The sequence below is a fragment of the Protomyctophum parallelum genome, assembly GCF_964188405.1.
Source record: "Protomyctophum parallelum genome assembly, chromosome: 7".
Lineage (NCBI taxonomy): Eukaryota > Metazoa > Chordata > Actinopteri > Myctophiformes > Myctophidae > Protomyctophum > Protomyctophum parallelum.
In genome coordinates, this window is record NC_139705.1 from 18,461,605 (window position 1) to 18,483,586 (window position 21,982).

At 42.1% G+C, this 21,982-nt stretch overlaps 1 protein-coding gene and 1 long non-coding RNA gene across 2 annotated transcripts; one reads left to right on the forward strand and one right to left on the reverse strand.

Annotated features, from left to right (window-relative positions):
* The first annotated feature begins 9,311 nt into the window (after window positions 1-9,311).
* Window positions 9,312-19,744, forward strand: LOC310861125 (protein ILRUN-like). Its single transcript, XM_083768459.1, has 5 exons — window positions 9,312-9,606; window positions 13,198-13,352; window positions 14,939-15,136; window positions 15,349-15,695; window positions 16,992-19,744. The coding sequence occupies exons 1-5, from the start codon at window positions 9,443-9,445 to the stop codon at window positions 17,028-17,030; spliced, it is 903 nt and encodes a 300-aa protein (XP_083624585.1). The 5' UTR covers window positions 9,312-9,442; the 3' UTR covers window positions 17,031-19,744.
* LOC310861126 lies at window positions 19,363-21,132 on the reverse strand. The gene is made up of 2 exons (XR_014569466.1): window positions 20,200-21,132; window positions 19,363-20,152 (listed from the first exon to the last, which is right to left on the reverse strand). It is a non-coding gene; the product is annotated as an uncharacterized lncRNA (long non-coding RNA).
* Window positions 21,133-21,982: the final 850 nt, after the last annotated feature.

Consider the following 21,982-nt stretch of genomic DNA (forward strand, 5'->3'; position numbering starts at 1 on the left):
GACCATGACACAGATATAACAGACCATAACATCAGATATAACAGACCATGACACAGATATAAGTTATATCTGTGTCATGGTCTGTTAAATCTGTTTCATGGTCTGTTATATCATATAACAGACCATGAAACAGATATAACAGACCATAACATCAGATATAACAGACCATAATATATCAGATGAAACAGACCGTTAATATCAGATGTAACATATCATGTCATCATCAGATATGGTACAGAAAGGACACCTAAATACTCCAAAACATGTTTTCAGGATTAAAGTAGATCTGCTGCTTTTGATGTTTTTTTGTGTGCCGCTGTAGCATGATCATTGATCAAATAGAGATTAAATTTTAAATTTAAATTTAAATTTATTTAATTTTTTAATAAAATAATGAAGAAAAAAAATAGGCACACACGCGCGCACACACACACACACACACACACACACACACACACACACGCACACAATTTGGACCAATTAGCCAATTTTACATCGAGATACCCACTCTACCAGGAAAAAAAGTCACATTCTCAATGACAATGTGCAATGTAAACATATATTTTGCCAATAATCCTTTGAATTGAATTGTGTTGGTGGTCAGTAACATAGACATATGGTCAGTAATACTTACTGTCTACACAATACAAGGGATATGATGGTCTAGAGCAGACCTGAACATGAATATAGGGGGTTTGGGCGGTGAGGTGGGGGGTACGGATTTGGGGTTCTGGGGGTCGATCCTCCCCCATAAACTTTTTAACAGAGTAGATATGTGATGTCCTGTGTTCTGGTGATTTTTAACAGAGTAGATTTAGGATAATGTAATCCTGTGTTCTGGTGAATTTTAACAGAGTACATTTAGGCTAATGTAATCCTGCGTTCTGGTGAATTTTGGGATGTTGACACTTTTGTCAGGATAAAAGTGGAACAATGTCAGGCCTACAGATATAGATTTGATGACTGAAGACCCATCTTTAAAATTAACCGTTCATTATTTAAGTGAACATGTCTGTATGATTGCACGCACAGTTTATAATACCAAATCCAGGAGAAACGACAATCCAGGTGTCGGCCAAAAGGAGACTCCTGCGGGATCCAGCGGGGTTGGCAGCCCTGACGTCTGACCTGTAAGCAATTCCATTTGGTTCCATTTTGTACACTCTCAGAGTTACAGACCCTGTAAGGGTCGATTTGTTTCCATTTTGTACACTCTCAGAGTTACAGGGTCGATGTGGTTCCATTTGTACACTCTCAGAGTTGCAGACCCGTTAGGGGTCCATTTGGTTCCAGTTGTACACTCCCAGAGTTACAATTCAATTCAAACTTTATTCCAGACACACAGGGGGTCTAGACACATACAATACAATACAATACAATACAATACAATACAATACAATACAATACAATACAATACAATACAATACAATTCGCTCTATCATCAACCATTGACGTCAGAATAGGCTACATCCTCTCATTCTCAACCAATGGCACATCTCCCACCCAATCACGCGGCCAATCACAATTTGTGTCCTAACTTTGTGTTTGTGATTACACACTTTTGTCTTCAGTGTTAAGACAGTATTTGTGTTAACACAAACACTCAAAGCTCAAAAATAAATACAAACAAACATGACATGATACATTTACGAAAAACAGAACTCTTTGTCTTGTCTGTATCTTGAACTTTGACATCATGGACGCAAAACAAATTTCAGTGCAAGCTGACAAATAAAGTTGTATCGTATCATATAGTATAAATAGAGGCTGTCCCTATAGGATGGACTATATCCTCATCAATAATAAAAAGACAAGACATAAATCCATACATTCCTTAAAGGAGTGCATTAAAAGCATTGGTTCTCAAACTTTTTCATGTCAAGGACCCCCACATTTTTTTAGCAAAAGGCCGATGCACACCTCAGAAGGCTAGTGACAGGTGCGTAGGGCAATAGAGCATACTTAAAAAGGGTATCTTTGAAAAACAAAGAAAGGGTCCCGCACACAATCAGACAGACAATACAAAATATCTTTGTTTTTCAAAGATACCCTTTTTAAGGACCCCCAAATTGACACTTTGCAGACCCCAATTTGAAGATTTTTACAGCTCTAGCAGTGACTCTCAAACATATTATTTTGAAGGACCCCCAGTTTGACTTGCATTAGGCTACGGACCCACAATTTAATCGCATTTCTATCTCTGGGACCCCAATTTATATTGTAAAATCAACGTTAATGTAACACATGGAAATGGAACCAAATGAACTCTAACAGGTCCATTTGGTTCCATTTGTACACTCTCTAAATTACAGTCCCATAAGGGTCCATTTGGTTCCTAACTATCATTTAGCTGGGGATCCCCTGGAACTCCCTCAAGGACCCCTGGGGGTACTCGGACCCCACTTTGAGAACCACTGCCTTAAAGCAACGTTTGCCCAGGAGTCGCTAGTATTCGGGCAAGTGGCTAAAAGTAAAAATAATAATAATAATAATAATATATACAGCGATTTCTTTATTATTCACTATAGCCCCATGCAGTCTGCAAGATGCTGTACTATACTCTGTCATCAACCCTAAAGCCATTCCAGCCTATCGAATTAGGCGTGAGGTGGGTTCTGGGAGTTTAGCCAAGTAGTATAGGCTGACCAGTTTGTTTTGGGGAGTCTGGAGCCTTCATTGTTTGAAGGGCCTTTGAGGTGCTGTATTCGTACCAAGAGGTGCATGCATAGTCGAATAAACCTTGTACAAGGCCTCCTGTTAGGGTCTTCAAGGCTTCAGTGAGGAGATCCTGTACAGTAATGTTGTTCTTTGGTTGACTTTTTTGACCATTTATGACCGGAAAGATTTGCCTCCAGGATGGAACCTATAGGCCTAGGTAGGGGTAGGAAATTACAAAAAAAAAAAATGTGTGTGTTAATATTGTCACCCGAAGAAGCATGGCTTGGCTTCGAAACCAAATTTACATCAGTACTAAACAACTGCAACATGGCTCCTTTGAGAACCATCAGGGTCAAAACCAGCTCGGACCCACTTGGATGAATTCGGACATTCTGACTGCAATGAAAGCCAGAGACAAAAAATGCTCTGAACTTAAATGCAAATCCAAGCTAGCCAAGCGCTTCGACAGTGATTTACCCAACTGGGCATCCTAAAAACCCAATGAAACAAGCTTAGACACATTGTAACTACCTTGACCAAATCCGCAAAAAATAAACTTCATCAATGATAAAGCAGAGGAAAACAAAAACAATCCTTGGGAGCTCTGGAAGCTACTAAACAACCAACTAGGCTGTGGTCAAAAACGAAAAAACAAGTTTACAAACATAAACATCAAATCGGACAACACCCTCATCACTGACAAGTTTGATGTACAAACATTACATTATTGTACAAACATTACATTACAAACATTGCAACACGCTGGTTAACAACCTGCCTGGCCCCTCTCACTCTGGGCGTTTTGGTGTAGAGCACATCAAAGCCTTCTACGAAATGGCAATGGTAACAACTGAGGTGGTACTTAAAAAACTGAGTGCCCTCCAACCCCACAAGGCCACTTGCCATGACAATATCCCCTCCAAATTACTCAGAGACTCAGCCATCAGCTCTAATCATCACCCACATAGTAAACCTCTCCATCAAACAGGGACAGGTCCCCCAAGATTTCAAACTGGACAAGTTACCCCCCTGCACAAGAAAGGGAGTAAATTAGACCCTGGCAACTACCGCCATATTTCTATTCTAAGCTCCATCTCGAAAGTGATGGAGTCTATGAACAGGTTTAAAAGTATTTTGCCACAAATAAATTAATGTACAAGTTCCAATCTGGCTTCAGAACATCCCACTCCACTGACACATGCCTCCTCTATTTGAGCGGCCACATCAAACACGAGGTGGATGCTGGCAAATACTGCGGCATGGTCATGCTGGACCTCCAAAAGGCTTTTGACACCGAGAACTGTGCACTCCATACTGGTTAACAAACTAAAAGCAATTGGTTTTAATAGCACATCAGTGAGCTGGATGCAATCCTACACCTGGCAGGGGAGAGAACAGATGGTGGAGGTGAACGGAACTCTTTGGATATAGTAATCTCAGCCAGGCAGTCAAGGCAGATGGCTTCTTGGTTAGAGTGGGTGACAATATTATCACACGAAAAGATGAAATTACCTACCTAGGTTCCATCCTGGAGGCTAATCTTTCCGGTGATAAAATGGCCACCAACGAAATAAAAAAGTCAACCAAAGAACAAGATTCCTTTACAGGATCTCCTCCACTGGTCAACAAAACACCTTGAAGACCCTAACAGGAGCCCTCGTACAAGGTTTCTTCAACTATGCATGCACCTCTTGGTAGCACAGCACCTCAAATGCCCTTAAAGGTTTCATCAAATTTTTTAGGTTTTGGGTTTTCTCTGGGGTTTGGAAGCCTTTTGAGCGACAATGAAAACAGGCAAAACAGTGAAAACAGTGACATCTGCTGGCAAATCCCATTGACATATATGGGATTTGCTGACTCTTACATCACAAACAGCAGGAAAATCAGAGCACTTGTTTGAGATAGAAAACCCCAAGACAACAGAAAATCTACGGAATGTTAAAAGTTCAGGTCTTTTGGGGTGCAATTGAGCTCAGAAAGTTTTTTAGAAAAATTACAAAAACGTTTTTTTGAACGTCACAATCCATTTAAAGCAAGGCTCCAGACTTCCCAAAACAAACTGGTCAGGCTACTACTTGGCCTCACACCCCGAACCGACCTCACCCCTGCCCACTTTGACAGGCTGGAATGGCTTAGGGTCGGCAACACGAGACGAGTAGGCCTACAGCATCTTGCAATGGGTCTGGTCCACAAGATTTAATACACCACCAAGATACTTGTCTAAATACTTCCTTAATGTTAACAAAGTCCACACCCACAACACCAGAGGGAGTGCAACAAACCATGTGCAACCCAGATTCATTAAGACATGCGAATCCCTTGACTCTTTCAAAACCGCTCTCAAAGGGCACCTACGGACGGCTGCAATTCGAAACTGGCCCCTGTAAAATCCTTTTCCCCCTCACTATATGTTTCTTTGTTCTTTGGCTATAGCCTATAAGTGTATATTAGTGTATATTTGAACGTTTCTAAATGTTTTGATGAATTGAACAAAGGTGGACTCTCTTGTAAACAAGTGTAATGCTGTATTGTGTCGTCCACTCACAGTTAACAGTCTTTATATTGAGTTGTGCTTGAAATGTACTGTAATTCTGCAAACTGTTAATAAATACTTCAATCAATCAAACAAACAAACCGACAATTGTCTTAAATTGGCAACCCACGTGAAAGAATATAGGCCTACAGAGAGAGACATGGAGACCCCTGTTACTGAACAAACAACTCAAATAGACCCGTCACCCGACGTCCAACCTGAACAAGACTGGAGTGTTTGGTAATTGTGATTGGTTAACACTGTTACTGAACACTCGATCTAGCAATGATTCCTACCATTATGCTACAGGCAGCAATGATTAACATCACAATGCACACACTTTACATTTTTAACAAACAAAACAAATAACGTTTAACAAAAACAATATATTATACACACATTTGTTATTAGCATTGCCAAATTGTATTTCACCAAAAGGGCCAACATCCACCAGAGGGCGCTGACAGCTCGCGCTGTGAAGGCAGGTCACGTGACATGATGTACTCAGTGTTGCCATGTCTGCTTGTTATAAGATACTTGGGCAATTGTTTGTCTGTGAAGCTGCTTATAAATTGATTGATTGATTGATTGAAATATTTATTAACAGTTTGTAGAATTTACAGTACATTTTAAGCACAAACTCAATACAAAGACTGTTAACTGTGAGTGGACGACCCAATTAAGCATTACACTTGTTTACAACAGGGTCCACATTGTTCAATTCATCAAAACATTTAGAGACATACAAATAGACACTTCTATGTAGCTAAAGAACAGAACAGGAATTCATCATATAGGAAGCAAAAAGGGAAAAGATACATATACAGTGAGGGGAAATGGGGTGGGGGGGGGGGATTCAGATTTTACAGAGGCCAGTTTCGAATTGCAGCCATCCGTAGGTGCCCTTTGAGAGCGGTTTTTAAGGAGTCAAGGGATTCACATGTCTTAATGACTGTAAATATAGGCCTATAGTTGCGGTTTTTCTTCTTGTTTTTATATAGGCCTAGTTGCTTATTTGGGATTATTTCTAAAGTGTAGTTTATTTATTTATGCTTGTTTCTAAAGTTAAGTGTAGTTGCTCATTTGAGCTTGTTTCCTAAATGCTGTGGTATTCAGACATTTTCATGTCAAGAAGAACCCCCACGTTAATGTATTAAGGACCCTACATCTAAAAAATCACACCCGTGTGAAGTGAGGGGCGCTAATATATTAAAGTCTAATGTTGCTATGATTAGGTGATGTAATGGTGATGTAAAAAAACCAAAACATTAATTTCTCTTTATTGTTAATGGCATTTCATGTTTGTCTTAGGGACAAGATGACGTAAATTGTCATCTCAACAAACATTGAACTAAAAACAAAAATTAAACCTGTATAGCCTATAGAGGCAAGTAAGTCAAGTCTATAGGAGGGGCTAGCGCCTTTCTGTCAAGAAATTCTCTGCAGGTGATTCTTTTTCTAAGTGTTGGAGTTTGGAAGCACTCATCAAAGTCACTGAACGGCCCTGCGTACCACCTGTTGTGGCTGTTTTGCATTTGCACATAATGCAGGAGGCAGCAGCGCGACCCGTTAATACAAACGAGTGCTTCCAAACGCCAACACTTCGAAAAATAATCACCGGCAGAGTATTTCTTGACAGAAAGTAGCGCTTTATTGTCATAAGTCATAACATCTCTACGGTGGATTTTTATGAAACAAAAGCTTGGCAGATTGAAAGAGGATAATTCACGCTTGGCCTAGAGCTGCAATGTTGGTGAGTTTAACGTTGTTCAATACAAGCAGATTTCAAAAGCAAATTGGATGAATGGGGAGTCAATGGAAGGTATTGCAACTCTAGATGAATCCCATTATTTGAAAAAATCTAGAGTTGCAAATTGCGGCTACCTCTTCCCCTCTCATGGAAGTAGGCTAATTGACAATGTATAAAGTCACAACACCAACTTTGATGAGGCAGTATTAGCCTACTTTGCTTTCAAAATAGGCCTAGGCCTATAAAAGGTTTTCTAAAGTTTTTTTCCACAGCAGAGATATAGGCTTACTTGTTTACATCAGGGTCCCCTGTTTTAAGTTCAATTTAAAGACGTAGCCTACAAATATACACTTCTATGAAAAACAGGAAATTATATGATTTTGTCCCTTTTTTTAACTTTCTTTTTATGATGAAATAAATAATGAAATAATAATAATAATGAAATAAAGTAAAAAAGGGAGAAAGAATTATGTACAGTAGGCCTATGGGAAAAAGGCTGGGGTGTTTGAACTGTACCCATTCTACATACTGTGAAATATGATTCACATGATATCATTGACACAAAAAAGAGATTATTTTTGGTGCACCACTAGAGACACACTCACACAGATCCCCTAGCCCCTTTCGGTACCCTCGGTTAAGCTTTTCTGAAGTTCGGACACGCTTACCCCAGGGTCCCTGAGTACTTATTCCACTCTCCATGGGAGAGTACATACCCTCTGTTCACGCTGTGCGGCGCTCCGCTTGAGTGTTGGTGAGATGTTTCAAAGATGCATAAAGCGGCTATAGGAGACAACAGAAACGTGGGAGAAATCGCATTAAGCGCCGATGCCGTTAAGTATTTTTAAGTTTTGCCTGCTCTGAAATTCTCTCTTCCTCACTTCCTTGACTTCTTTATTGACTTCCCATTGTACCGCCTCCCGCACAGAGACTGGCTAGTTGCGCGTCCTAGTTACTGCCTCTGATTGGCCGACCGTGTACATGCAGGATGTTTATAATGCTGTTGTGTGACTCGTGGGAGGCGGGACATGGGAAGTGAGGAAGAGAGAATTTCAGAGCAGCCAAAAACTCTGTTCGCGCACGACGTGAACAGAGGGTGTACAATGTGTACATCTGTCTCCCATGGAGAGTGGAAGAAGTACTCAGGGACCCTGGGGTAAGCGTGACGGAACTTCAGAAAAGCTTAACCGAGGGTGCCGAACGGGGCTAACAGATCCCCCATTACTATTCATAGTGAACAGATTAACTAGGTTCAAATAAATACATAGGAGTAGAAAATAGATCATCTCCTGTCGTGGAAAGATCAGATTGAATCAGTGTGTAAGAAAACAAAGAAAATAATCTATTTCCCATGCCGTTTAAGATCCTTTGATGCTAGTAGACGGATTCTTTTTTTGTTTTTCACTTCTGTTATAATGAGTGTTCTTCAGTACTGTATAGTAGGATGTTTGTCTGTAGCCTTAAAGATCACAACTGCTGCAACAACTAAATATTTGTTCAAAGATTGTTGGACAAACACAAAGGCTTATACATCCACGTATGATAACAGCATCCTAAGGTTAGCAAGGCATATCACCTCTAATACTAGCCATGTTTTGCATGGAGAGTAGGCCTATGCTGCCTTCAGGGGATATGGGGGTTGTATGGTGTTCCAGCATACAATAAGGTCAGACTTGTTATTGTATGCATACAATCAGTCGACTCTGAGGATTAATCAGGATTTTGGCCAGGACTAGACTGAGCCAGTTGTGGACATTGATCTCTGCCCTTGTGTTTCTACTGTATGTAACTGTATTTTCTTTTTTGTCCTATGTTATGTCAAATGTGTATAATGTGTTGCATGCAATGCCGCTGGATCGCAAAACAAATTTCAGTGCAAACTGACAATAAAGTACTATATCATATCATATCATATCATCATTTCAATCAATCAATCGATCCATATCAATCTAAAACCAGGTGTAGGTATTTAGGTACAAGATCTTCTCGGCTGCAATAATGTTGTCGGACTCGGGGTCCTGCGTACTACACTTATTATTACACTATTACGTCACTTATTACACTATTACAGTTAATACGTTATTATACTATTACACTACTACACTTATTACACGACTACACGTATTACACTACTACACTTATTACACCATTACACTTAATAAGTTGATTAATTAATTATTAATTATTAATTACACTTGGTTGAGGGAACATAGGGCTGAGGGAACATACTAACATAGGTATGACCCCCTGCGCGCAGGAGACTGATCTTGTTCCGGCCGCTTACTTCTCTCGCCGAGTCTCACGTAATCTGGCAACAGTGGGCACGTGACCTGACGCAATTCCGTTGTTGTTACGTTTTGTTATTATGACCACCAGTGTCAACAGACGAAGAAGATCCGACCGGAGACCCGCGCCGCCAGGCCAGCCAGGCCTCGGACTAAAGTAGTGAAGTTAGGCCGCTGCGAGTCGCCTCTGTCCCGGCGGGGGGAGGAGGAGAAGAGATGGAGGCCATGGACCTAGACCCGGACCTGGACCAGGAGCTCATGCAGAGGTTTAGCTGCCTGGGAACCACCGACAAGGACATTCTCATCCAGGAGTTCCAGAGGCTGCTGGGCTTCGCCCTCAACCCGGCGGGATGCGCCTTCTTCCTGGACATGAGCAACTGGTGAGGGCCGGGGATCGTCGCTCGGTCGGGCCGTGGGCCTTCTCTGGAGGCTTGGTGGTTTTGTTGTTTTTGGACTGTTGTTCACGTCACAATATCCGATACGGTTAATACGTTTATATTCATTGTTGTGACTATATGTTATTATAGTGGCGGACGACAAGTGATCTACAAGCTAGGCTATGCGTTGGGTAGCTTGTAGCCCCTCTCGGAACCCTCCATAAAGCTTTTCTGAAATGTGGATGTCGCTTTGTGTAGGGTCCCTGTCCAGATTTATATTTTCGTATGGGAATTTTGGAACGCGGACATAAATATGCTCCGTAACATCGTATCTGCGGCGTTTGACGGCCTTTTTTTGTTTGAGTTATTCTGAATTTGTGAACTATAAGTACCTATACAAACCGCTGCGAATATCTCCTGTGGCGCGGAAGCCGTTAAGTATTTTTTATCTTTGTTTGACCGATTTGGTCGCTTTATTTCTTCTTGTTTGTTTACCGTTTATTGTACCGCCTCCCGGTGTGCGGTTGGCTTGTGCGGCTACGTCCCTGCCTCTGATCTGCTCTGTCATAGCTATAGCGCCACTAGCTAGCCAGATAGGCGGTACAATGAGGTGTCAATAAACAAGGAAGGAAGAGAAGAATCAAAGCGACCAAATCGGTCAAACAAAGATTAAAAATACTTAACGGCTTCCGCGCCACAGGAGATATTCGCAGCGGCATGTATAGGTACTTATAGTTCACAGATTCAGAAGCCCTCACGCGGAAAAAAAGTCGTCAAAGAGCGCAGCCAGGCGTTATCCACGTTGTTTATGTTTTTTTATGTCCACGTACCAGGTGGCAGGATACTGCTGGAACAGGACCCCATGGTCTGTGTCGTCAAAAATGTCAGAAACTTCAGTACCATTGGGTTCTGCTTGGAGGGCTAGGTAGCTTGTAGATCAGTTGTTGTACATGTTAAAGTCTACTCTATGCCAGCAAAACAAACCGACTATATCTTTTTATGAATATATAAATGGACGAGTGCTCTCATTTAAAAAAAGGGATTTTTCCAATGCTAGTTTTTTAATCGTATTGTTTAAGGCTCTGGTGGCTTCGCATGTGAAATTAAACTCTTATTCTATTAAACAAGAAAGTCCCAGGAGAATCGATCTGTTAAGAGAGGACTCCCCATGACTCCCCATGACGTCATTATTACGCTTGTGCCTGTGTAACCTGTGTAGCATTCAGGCAGCATTCCCTTTCGGGTTTATGATCCGGTCGAGAGCGGATGATATCGCTACGTCATGTTGTAGTCATTGATGATTTGTAGTTATCAGGCAGGACCATCAATCTAGAACTTCCTTTTCCCTCAAACCGATTTTTCGCAATAAAAGCCACAGGTTACGAGAGCTTTTATTGTTATTCTTCCGGTTTGAGGGAAAGGACGTTCCAGATGATGGTTCCTGCCTGATGTCTACAAAACATGACTACAACAATATCCGCTCCAGACTTGTTCACACAGCAATTTTGGAACACAGGGAGGTTAGTGCCTGTGTGTTGCTACAATGTTGCAATCCTCCTCCTGATGAAGTAGCTTTGATCTCTATGTCATTGTTGTTACATTGTTGTCACATTGTTACCAGGGCTATCAGCCCAAGTTGACAATTCATTATAGCACAAATAATGGGTGATTTTGAAAAAAAACCCGGTCTGCCCTGGTAACAAGATGTGCACATGCACGCACTACAGTGTTGGGACACGCAACAGGGTGACCCCGCGGCACAGACTTGGACTACCGGCCAAGGTGCCTGGACCGCTGAGCCATGGCCCAGGCCCTCTCTATCTTGATTGGATGAAGGCTGTGCCACCTAGCCAAAAACGAAACCTAAAGGTTTTTTGACCCCAGGGGTTAACTGAGGACAAGGATGAGCTCCTTATATGGTCAGCACACTCTATGTGTGCTTAAACGTTTTAAACCTAACCTCATTCCATTAACCCCAGTAAAACTACACCTAAACCCTAAACTTATCTAAACAAATCTCAGTAAAACAAAATGAAGAATACAAGAACCACGGCACAGAGTGTCACGCTATGAGCTTGTAGATCTGCTATTTTTCAATAGCTAAAGTATAACATAATGCTTAAAACACCAAAAGGGATTCCCACCCCGAATGGGTTAGCAAGGATAGATATTAGATATTGATAACTTTGGTCAAGTTTGGTGTAAAGCTTTTGGAACACACAGCAGCAGTAATCAGTCAGTGTAAAATAACGTAAAGTACATTTATTCAATACTGTACTTAAATACAATGTTCAGGTACTTGAAATCGGCTATTTAAAAATACTTTTTTATAGATTTGAAAACTCATCAAACGGGACATTCTGCATAATCAGTACTTTCTACTCTATACTCTTTCTACTCTATACTTCCAAGTAGATTTTCATACCAATACTTTAGTACTCAAATCATTTTTTGAATTCCAGACTTTTACTTGTAACAGAATATTTCTACATTGCAGTGAGTACATTTTCCACCACTGGCAGCTAGTATTTAAAGCGTTTACAGCTCGCCCTACTTACTACCACGACACTCTGTAAGTGCTTGGTTGGCACAGACTGCCGTGCTGCTGCTGGTGGCTTGAATGTCAACTGAGGAGCACTCACGTGATGATTCTGTAGCCTACTATATTATCGCCCAATCTAAAAATAAAAACGCTGCTTTGTGTATTTGGCCCGCTCTCAAACGCGTGTTGCTCATTTGGCATATCGGGTCATATCGTTAAGGTGAAATGTCTACAGATATGTGTCTGTATTACATACCTATCGGCGATGTAACTCAGTCAGCTGGCCTCCTTGTCTCTTGTGTGGAAGTTCATTTAAAATGCAGCCTATTTTGACTGTGCCAAACTGTGATGCCAATGGTGCCGGTAGTAGTGTTTCTTTTTTTAATAATTAATTTTATCCCACGATTTTGTAACCCATTTTTCACCCCTGTGTCAATTATCTAATGTGATCCTGGGCTCTACACACCTTCCGCCAACCTGGGGAGAGCAACGGACTTGAACTCATGCTTCCTTCATGCATGAGTGTCCAAGTTGCTCCTTTACACCTGACAGGGGGGAGTTTCCCTGGTTGGACGTAGCGCGTGGAAGGAACACGTTATTCCAACCAGTTCCTTTCCCCTCCATCAGGCGCCCCGGCTGGCCAGGGGGAGGCAGTTTAGAGACCAGGATTACTGCATGTTTTTTGTGAGGGTACCTACCCTAGGGGACACGGGGAGAACATGCAGGTAGTAGTGTTAGTGTGTCTGTGTCACCATTACAGTTGGGCCCTAGTATAGACTGACGCTAGGTTCTTGTTTTACGTATTGATTATAATCATCATTATAAAAACGTATTGGTTATATAAAAGTATTGATCTCTTAAAAGGAACCAGCAGGCCGATATAGGAGCGTATTGATAATAAAATGTATTGATTATTATAAATGTATTGACTATATAAATGTATTGATCTGTTAAAGGAACTTGCAGGCTGATATAGGAGCGTATTGATTACATAAATGTATCGATTATATAAACGTATTTATTGACTATATAATTGCATTGATCTCTTAAAGGAACCTGCAGGCTGCCATAGGGGCGTACTACGACTTTGAGAGCCCCAACGTCAACGCTCCCTGCATGTCGTTTGTGGAGGACGTGACGATCGGCGAGGGGGAGTCTGTTCCCCCCGACACCACCTTCACCAAGACATGGAGGATACAAAACACAGGTACTGTTTTTTTTAGCCCATTCTGGACGGGAACCCCTTATGTTATACTTTAGCTATTGAAAAATAGCAGATCTACAAGCTTATAGCGCAGCACTCTGTGATCTCAACTCAAATCTTTGCTCTTGGGGGGGGGGGGGGGTCAATGGAACTACATATTTTCAGATGGGGTTCCGCAGCCAAATACAGATAATTCTGGGGGTCCGAGATTGTTGTATTACCTTTAGAGCATACGCTGAATTATTTGGGCTTTTAATCCGCGAAAATCCAGCAAAAAAGCTCCCGTGGTTTGTTATGATCCGAGCATTGCATCCACCATCTTGGTGCACCCGGAAGACGCACACAAGACTGGTCTCAATGAGGCGTTGCACCCCATGCATTTCCATTGGCCTCAATTTCCCAGAAGCCCTAGCAGCCCACAGCATGTGACGATTTCCGGTTTCATCGTCAAAACAGATGCACCTACTCTCTATCTCCGCGGCGAAGAAGGATTTTCTATTTATTTTTTACATTACGGCGGATTAAACACATAAAACAAAAGTCGTGTATGTCCGATATGGCAGCGACATTAACCTGGAGTAATCCATTCCCGGCACGGAAACTGTTTAATATACAACAAGTTATATTAGTGAACGAAAACCTGAACCTGTGAACCATGAATTAAATAACAAATAGGCGTGCACACACGCTGCTGTTTTGCAAATAGGTGCATCTCCTCCCTCCTGTTCTGTCTGTCTCTATCACTGTGGTGGTCCGTCCATGACACCGTGACCATGCACGTTTATGACAATCTATTTAGATTGCCTCGCGAGTTGCTGCAGTGGCTGGGCTGTCAACTGTAAATTATATGAATATGCTGCCTAAACCAGCCTCATGTACATGAGGCTGTACGATGCGGTCATGTACGATGCGGTCCCCTCGACTCCCCTGCACTCTATGCATCCTCGCATACGGTATGCGCTCATGCAAAACAGAAAACACTGTTTAAATGGCTTAAGCATCTAAACTTGCAACATTTTTTTAATTGCGCGATTTTAATTGCTTGTAAAGTTGGTAATCTCCTACCAATTTCATATGACACAAAGACACATCGTTGATGTATAGGCCTATTCCTTTTTTTCTTTTTAATTTTTTACATGTAGCCCATTTACATACAGTTTTATATTAACATTTTAGGAGTGAATACATTCGATGCCTGTGACAGCCTCTTACCTGTTCAAACAATGCTGCTCCGCTGTTCTACGACAGAAAAACAGTTGAGGACAAACCGTACGACAGCTCCCGACCGTGATTTTGTCCTGGCACACGTTAAAGTTCAAGATTTTGCGGAAATGGTAAATGGTAATTCCGGCGTGCACCCATATTTTTGGCGTACGCTGAGTTGATAAATGAGGGCCATAGGTTGTTCAGAAAACTGTTAGGATTTAGAAGCCGTTTTTTTTTTTAAATCGGCCTCAGGTCTATATATATATATATATAGCTTGTAAGGATCGGGCGTTCGTGGAATGAGCAACACAGCGAAACGTGTGGCTAGCGCCTCCAAAAGATTTAACTAAATGTACTCTATATCGTACTGTTTATTGACCCAGGCACGGAATCGTGGCCTCCCGGAGTGTGCCTGAAGTACGTGGGAGGGGACCAGTTCGGCCACGTGAACATGGTGACGGTGCGCTCCCTGGACCCCCAGGAGATGGCCGACGTCAGCGTGCAGATGCACAGCCCCGTGGCGCCCGGAATGTTCCAGGGTCAGTGGAGGATGTGCACCGCTACGGGACTCTTCTACGGAGGTAGGTACTAGAGACCTGTGGATGGAGTTTGTCACCCGAAACCGCGTGTACACATTCATTATCCTTGTTCTCTCTCTCTCTCTGGTTGTCAGATGTGATATGGGTGATTTATAGAGGCTAAAGATGTTGTTCTCTCTCTCTCTGGTTGTCAGATGTGATATGGGTGATTTATAGAGGCTAAAGATGTTGTTCTCTCTCTCTATGGTTGTCAGATGTGATATGGGTGATCCTCAGCGTGGAGGTGGGAGGTCTCCTGGGCGTGACGCAGCAGCTGTCCTCCTTCCAGGCCGAGTTCAACACCCAGCCGCACCGCGCCATGGAGGGCGACTACAACCCCTTCGCCTCCCCGCAGAAGAGCAGGCACCCGGGGGACCACCACCTCCACCCAGGGGGGGACCACCAGCACCACCACCCGGACCCCGGAGAACACGAAGAGCACTGGGACCCCGGCAGCCTTAACCACCTCCAGACGCAGCAGAACGGACTCTCACACAATTCAGTGACCATATCGTCAAACAGTCTACATGAGAGCAACCTATCAGTAGTAGCTAACAACCAGGTGAGACTCTATAGCGGTGGTTCCTTGAGGAGGTTCCAGGTGGTCTCCAGCTAAATGATAGAGAGTTGGTAAGGTAACCAAATGGACCTTTTATTAGATCTTTAACTCTTGAGAGTAACAAAAAAACATCGCATGGCCCAGGCGGTGGCGTAACCGTCTGGGCACCCGACTGGTAATCCAGTCGCAGTGTGCCGCGGGTTCGACTCCTGAGCCCGACACAGCCTTTACTGCATGTCTTCCCCCATCTCTCTCCCGTTTCCTGTCAGCCCACTGTCTGTCCCTTAAAAAATAAAATAAAGGCGTAAGCCGCAAAAAAATTATCTTAAAAAAACAAACATTGCATGGATCTCCCTGGACGTATCTTCAGTAATGTATCCTGAGGTCAACAGGGTTTCGGGTCTCTCAACATCATACCCCTCACTCAGGCGACCCAGCCGGGAGTGATCAAGTCCCGACTTACGTCCCAGTAGCTACCCTCAATCAGTCCCACTAGGGAAAAACCAGGGGCACACAATCCGTTGGAACTATTCCAGAACTACTCTGTCAGGGCTGGGAGGTACACTTCTGGCACATGGAGGGACTAGGCTCTGTGGGTTGTCTCCTGGCCGGGCCCCTCCTACGTCTCACCAGGTCCACTCCTGCTCTCACCAGGACTAGAGCGAGGACCTGTGCGTTGCACCAGAGTCCCAGCACCAGACAGTTCATTCAGGAGTGGTGGGCAATGGTTCCGTAGGGTCATGGTGCTGCGGTTCCGCTTGCTGCTTGCATGGCCCTCCCAAAGGCCTCACCGAGTGTTGTTGGGCTTCCTCAGGCTGGGGCGCTAACCCATACTGCTCACCCGGGTACCGTCTACATTCCGAGAGTGTAACATGAAAACAAATTGACCCGTATACGGATCCTTTTGGTTTCATATTACGCTCTCAAGATTTACATTATTGTTTCTTAATTTACAAGAAGTCTACTACTCAATTAGAGAATGTAGAATAATTGTTATTTTGATCAACATTTGCCCGTTGTCTCTCGTATGGTACCAACATCAATACAGCATGGAATTGTGGACAACATCTTATCCAACAATAAATACAGATATTCTTTAGTTTTGGGTCTGAGAGGCAAAATCTCATCAAATGGTTGTCTATGGCTCAAATGCCGAATAAATAATGGACCTTGATATGAAAATGATTAAAAACCCATGCTCTATACTAGCTAACAACCAGGCAAGACTTGGAACAACACTAAGTGTTAATTTATTTAACTTTTTGTTTTCATTCCCCCCTCCCTCCCCCCTCCTTCCAGGGTGTACAACATGGACCCTATCCGTTCGGACACTCTTAAAAAAAAAACTAGGAGGGAATTCTCAACGGGTCAAACAGCTAGCAGCCGCTGCGCTATGCCTCGCACCGGCCAGAGAGAGAGAGAGAGAGAGAGAGAGAGGGACGACCAACAGTCTTTGGCCGGCAGCAGTGAGTGGAAGTGTGGGGGAGATTCAACACAAACATTTTTATGCAACACACATACAAAAAAAGCCCCCACGAAACAACTCCCACTCCTGGAAAAGGTGAGCTAGTGGACACGAGAGGCGACGAGACCCGGACGGATCCACTGAATGCATGGGTGAATGCTTAAGTTAAAAGATGAGTGCTATATGAGTCTTTTTAAGAGATGATAACTTGTTTGTTTTTTTGCTTTTGTTTCAATTGCTTTTCCTGATCTTTTATTTTGTTTATTTTAGACGTGTCAGAGGAGTGGAGATGAGAGTGTGATGAGATCGCAGGAATGTTTTTATTGCCGGGATTTATACATTAAAGGTGGTTGCACACCGCTGCGTTTTTTGCGGAAGTATTCATTAGGCTAACACTATAGCTGTCAGCCTGTCACCAACACCCCACTAGACAGTAGAGAGTAGTAGGCTATCACTATAGCTGTCAGCCTGTCACCAACACCCCACTAGACAGTAGAGAGTAGTAGGCTATCACTATAGCTGTCAGCCTGTCACCAACACCCCACTAGACAGTAGAGAGTAGTAGGCTATCACTAGCTGTCAGCCTGTCACCAACACCCCACTAGACATTAGATATTCTGGGCGAATTTCAGACCAGTGTGCAAACACCTTTAGTATATCGCAGCCGATCTATAGAGCCCCCCTTATCAGATGTGACGTCTGATAAGATTAGTCTGGAACTTCAGACTAATATCACTGCGTAGAGATTAGTCTGGAACTTCAGACTAATATCACTGCGTAGAGATTAGTCTGGAACTTGGGTGTGGGAGATTTATTTCCCAGGGGTGGTTACAAATACAAACTGATTCCAACATCGCAGCAAAAAAAGTCTCACTCTGAAGTGTGTGCTCTCATTGGTCAAATGGTCACCCACAAATCTCTCCAGGGATTCATTTTCCCTATAAGCCTGTAGATCGGCTGTATTTACGGCTGCGCGGCGCCCCTCACCCGCGATGGCGTACTGAACCGGGTATAAGTGTGTGGCGTGTGTGAGAATTTGTGTTATGCTATGATGTGCGTGCGTGTGTGTGTTGTGCATCGTGAAAGAGAAGGTGATGGAGGATAAAGCCATGTACTTTTTTTGCCAACTGATTCTGGAAAAAGGGGGGGGGGGTTGCGCTGATGTCCATGTGTATGAAGTCATGTATCTGGGCCTAATTATTAAAGGAGTAGTTCACCCAAAAGAAATGACCTATTTTCTATAATGCTGCACGATTCTTGCTCAATATGAATCTCGATTTTCCTCCCAAGATTTGAGATCATGATTCTCACACGACTCATTTTTTTCCCCCATGAAAATATTTATTGTCTTTAGTCTGTAGTCTCTGAACATCACTACATTCAAAATGTGGCACCTGGAGCCAACTACTGTGGCTTTAAACGGACAACATTAAAGTGCTTGACTAAGCCTCTCTTAATTTAAAGTCTCTCTCTCTGTAGCAAAAACATAAAAGTAAAATTGGACATCCAACTAGTGCTGCACGAACGGAAACAATTCTCCATAAATTTAAAATGCGTGTGTAATTGATAAAATATACAAGTAGGGCTGGAACTTAACTGTTTAATTCAGATTAATTGATTATTTACAGTAACAATAACGTGATGCACCACGGAACCTTTCTCTCTCACTGGACGAGTTCCAGGCGTACCGATCATACCGGTACACGCAATGGGAGAAGAAGCCGATCAAAAATCTTCTCTGGTCAAATATTGATATTCTTTGTGAACTACTCCTTTAACTCAATGAATGAATGAACCAGGCTTCATGTGTATCTGAACCGCTGTTTATTTCATGCTTATTTCAACAACGTAGTTCCCACAAATGCACAGAAGCCATGTTGGAAAGAAATTGGGCCGTCTACTTTCCAAAGTGTCTGTTGTGCACAAATCCATGGAGCAGTGCCCTGTAGGCCAGGTGTCAATCAGTGCTTCGGTGTAAAGCTGCGCTTAACTTAATTTTGTTGAATCGACTGAAGTCGATTCTACAAAATGGCTTCTAAATCATGACAGTTTTCTGGGAAAACCTATGTTTCTATATCGGTGGTGCTCAAACTATTTCATGCCAAGAACCCCTAGAATAATTTGAATGTATTTGGCAGCTGACCGCCATCTCAAAATATGTTGTTCCATGGACCCCTCCAGAAGCAAAGATATGACTTAAAAACATTTGCTGGGAATGAATATATATTCAAAGAATTGCACACAACTTTTCAAAAATAGCAGATCTACAAGCTTGTAGCCATGCTATATGACCGTGTAGATCTGCCATTTCTCAATAGCTAAAATATAACATAATGCTTAAAACACCAAATCCAGGGTATGTGCACTGATGATGCAGAGGAGAGAACACGCCCACAGCGTCCCCAGTGGGAATCGAACCCGAGACCTGTGAGGAGACATGCAGCGCTACCGACTGCGCCACTATGCCCCTTTTTATAGTATTTTTTGTCTGCTTTCATCACACAAAAAAGAAAACAATAAATGGAAAAGTGGTATCCTGGCCTGAGAATGTAGGCCTACTGTTGGTTTATTAAAGAGCTGGAGAGACGGGGAGACTCCTGTTACTGAACATGCACTCTCTCAAGAGTTACATTATTGTTAAACATGTGCATTACTTAATTTACAGGAAGTCTACACAATTGGATAAATGTAGAATAATGATTTTTGATCGCTTGCCTCAATACAGCATGGAATCGTGGACAAAGTCGACTACACAACGACTACACAATATTCCAAAGTCTTCTGCCTGGGATTAAATCTCATCAAATGGTTGTCCGTGGCTCAAATGGCGGGAAAAAAATGGACATTGACATGAAAAGGTTTGAAAACCACTGCTCTATCGCAATGATTAGCCTATTCTCCGAATATAGAGCTATTTACCGGTAACACTGTTACTGAACACTAGTGAACAAACACTGATTGATGATTACTATCAGAATATAGATCTTTTTAACAACTTTACCCCCCAACAATATCTCAGTACCTTTTTAAGTTTTACTGTACATTTTAGTCAACGTTGGTGTCACCCCTGCTTTTCTGCTCCTGCCCACACATTGACATGTAGTACCGTTTTCCTCCACTCGAGAGAGACATTCAGCAACCAAAGTTTGAAGTTTAAAATTAAACGCTCATATAATTTTGGAACTACAGCAGGGGTCAACATGCTGGCCTGTGATGGATATTTCTCTGAAATTCTCTCCAAATTATCATTTTTTTGCCACGGACATACATATATATATAGGAGGGCTGTGGGCAGTTCAGAAACCTGTCCATCAGTGACATCATTGTTAGGCACTTGTTTTTTTTAAACAAGATTTAAAAAAAAAAGTATATTTACAACCTGCAGTTGCATAAGATTTTCTCTACTGCTGATTAATTCAAATCAAGTTACATAAAAGTGTCACTCAATGATTCTCAGCATCTACTTCGATGGGGATAGTTCAACCTCTTCAATCGAAATGTAATTTGCCCCGTTTTTTTTTTGTCATGACGATGAGTTCTGTGGCATAGTGATGGGTTGTCCGTAATCATCTGGAGTTGAATGTATACTTGCTTAATGTAGACCAACCTTTCTTTTTTCTTCCTTTTTAAATTATTTAGCCAAAGATTCCATATGTTTCACCAAGTTAAACCCTACACGCTTCATTGGTTGCAATTACCCCTCTTTGTTGAGAGAGAGAGAGAGAGAGAGAGCTCACACATCTCAGTGTGATCTTGTACATCTGCTTATTTGTGTTTTAAAATAATATAAACATTTTGGGAAAATGACCACAAAATGACTACCTTTTTTCTTAAATAAAAACATGACATTCATGATTAGCTTAAAGTAAGTGTTGCACATCCCCTGCATTAGCTAAATGTACTGCATTTTAACTGGTTTTCTTCATCACTTATTGGGGATGGACACACAGGTAGAGGACACAGGTAGAGAACCAACTAATAAACAACTAATATACAGCATACTGATTGATTGATGAATTTATTAACAGATAGGAGAATTACAGTACATTTCAAGCACAACTCAATACAAAACTTAACTGTGGACGACACCATAAAATATTACACATGTTCAATTCATCATACAACACAGTGGTTCTCAAAGTGGGGTCAAACAAAATGTTTGAGTAGTAGTGAAAATAGCCAATCTACAAGCTCGCAATGCGGGCGAGAACCGTTGAGTTGTGAGCTTGTAGATCTGCTATTTCCACTAGTTTGGCTCCCAGCTAGGGATGGAGCTCGTTACATTTTTTATTGATAATAGCTAATGAGCGGCTTATCGAGTCGGGCTTTTATCAAGCCTACTATTGAGCTTTTTCTATTTTGTTGGACGATGTCACATGAGGCGACACATTCTGCACAGAACCAGAAAGGTTCTGTGCAGAAACAAATCCTGTAACATACTGTGGTTTGGTAACAACCCAATTCAAAAGTAACTGGCAACTAATGTTTTCAAATAATTATAGTGGCGTAAAATGTTCACTATTTGACTCCGAAATGTAGTGTTACGTATAATATAATGAGTATAATAATATAATAAAGTATAATAATTATAGAAAAATTATACTCACAATCGTTGAGGTATCAAAACTGTCGGTGCAAAGTAACTCACTTTACCGTAAACAACATCCCACTTCAACGATATACCGTCTACTCAGGCTTTTATAACTTTATAAATTGCTCCATTCAGTGTTACATTGTTTTTTATCAGACTTCCTATACAAACCCACTGTAACCCATCCTTGGTTCTGCATGGTGACTGATAGCCTATATATATATATACATATAT

What these genes read in the sequence shown, in the direction of transcription:
- LOC310861125 (XM_083768459.1), top strand. Translation starts at nt 9,443, where the DNA reads ATGGAGGCCATGGACCTAGACCCGGACCTGGACCAGGAGCTCATGCAG. An exon ending in ATGGAGGATACAAAACACAG is followed by an intron (nt 13,353 to 14,938) that starts GTACTGTTTTTT and finishes TTATTGACCCAG; the next exon opens with GCACGGAATCGTGGCCTCCC. An exon ending in TACGGGACTCTTCTACGGAG is followed by an intron (nt 15,137 to 15,348) that starts GTAGGTACTAGA and finishes TATGGTTGTCAG; the next exon opens with ATGTGATATGGGTGATCCTC.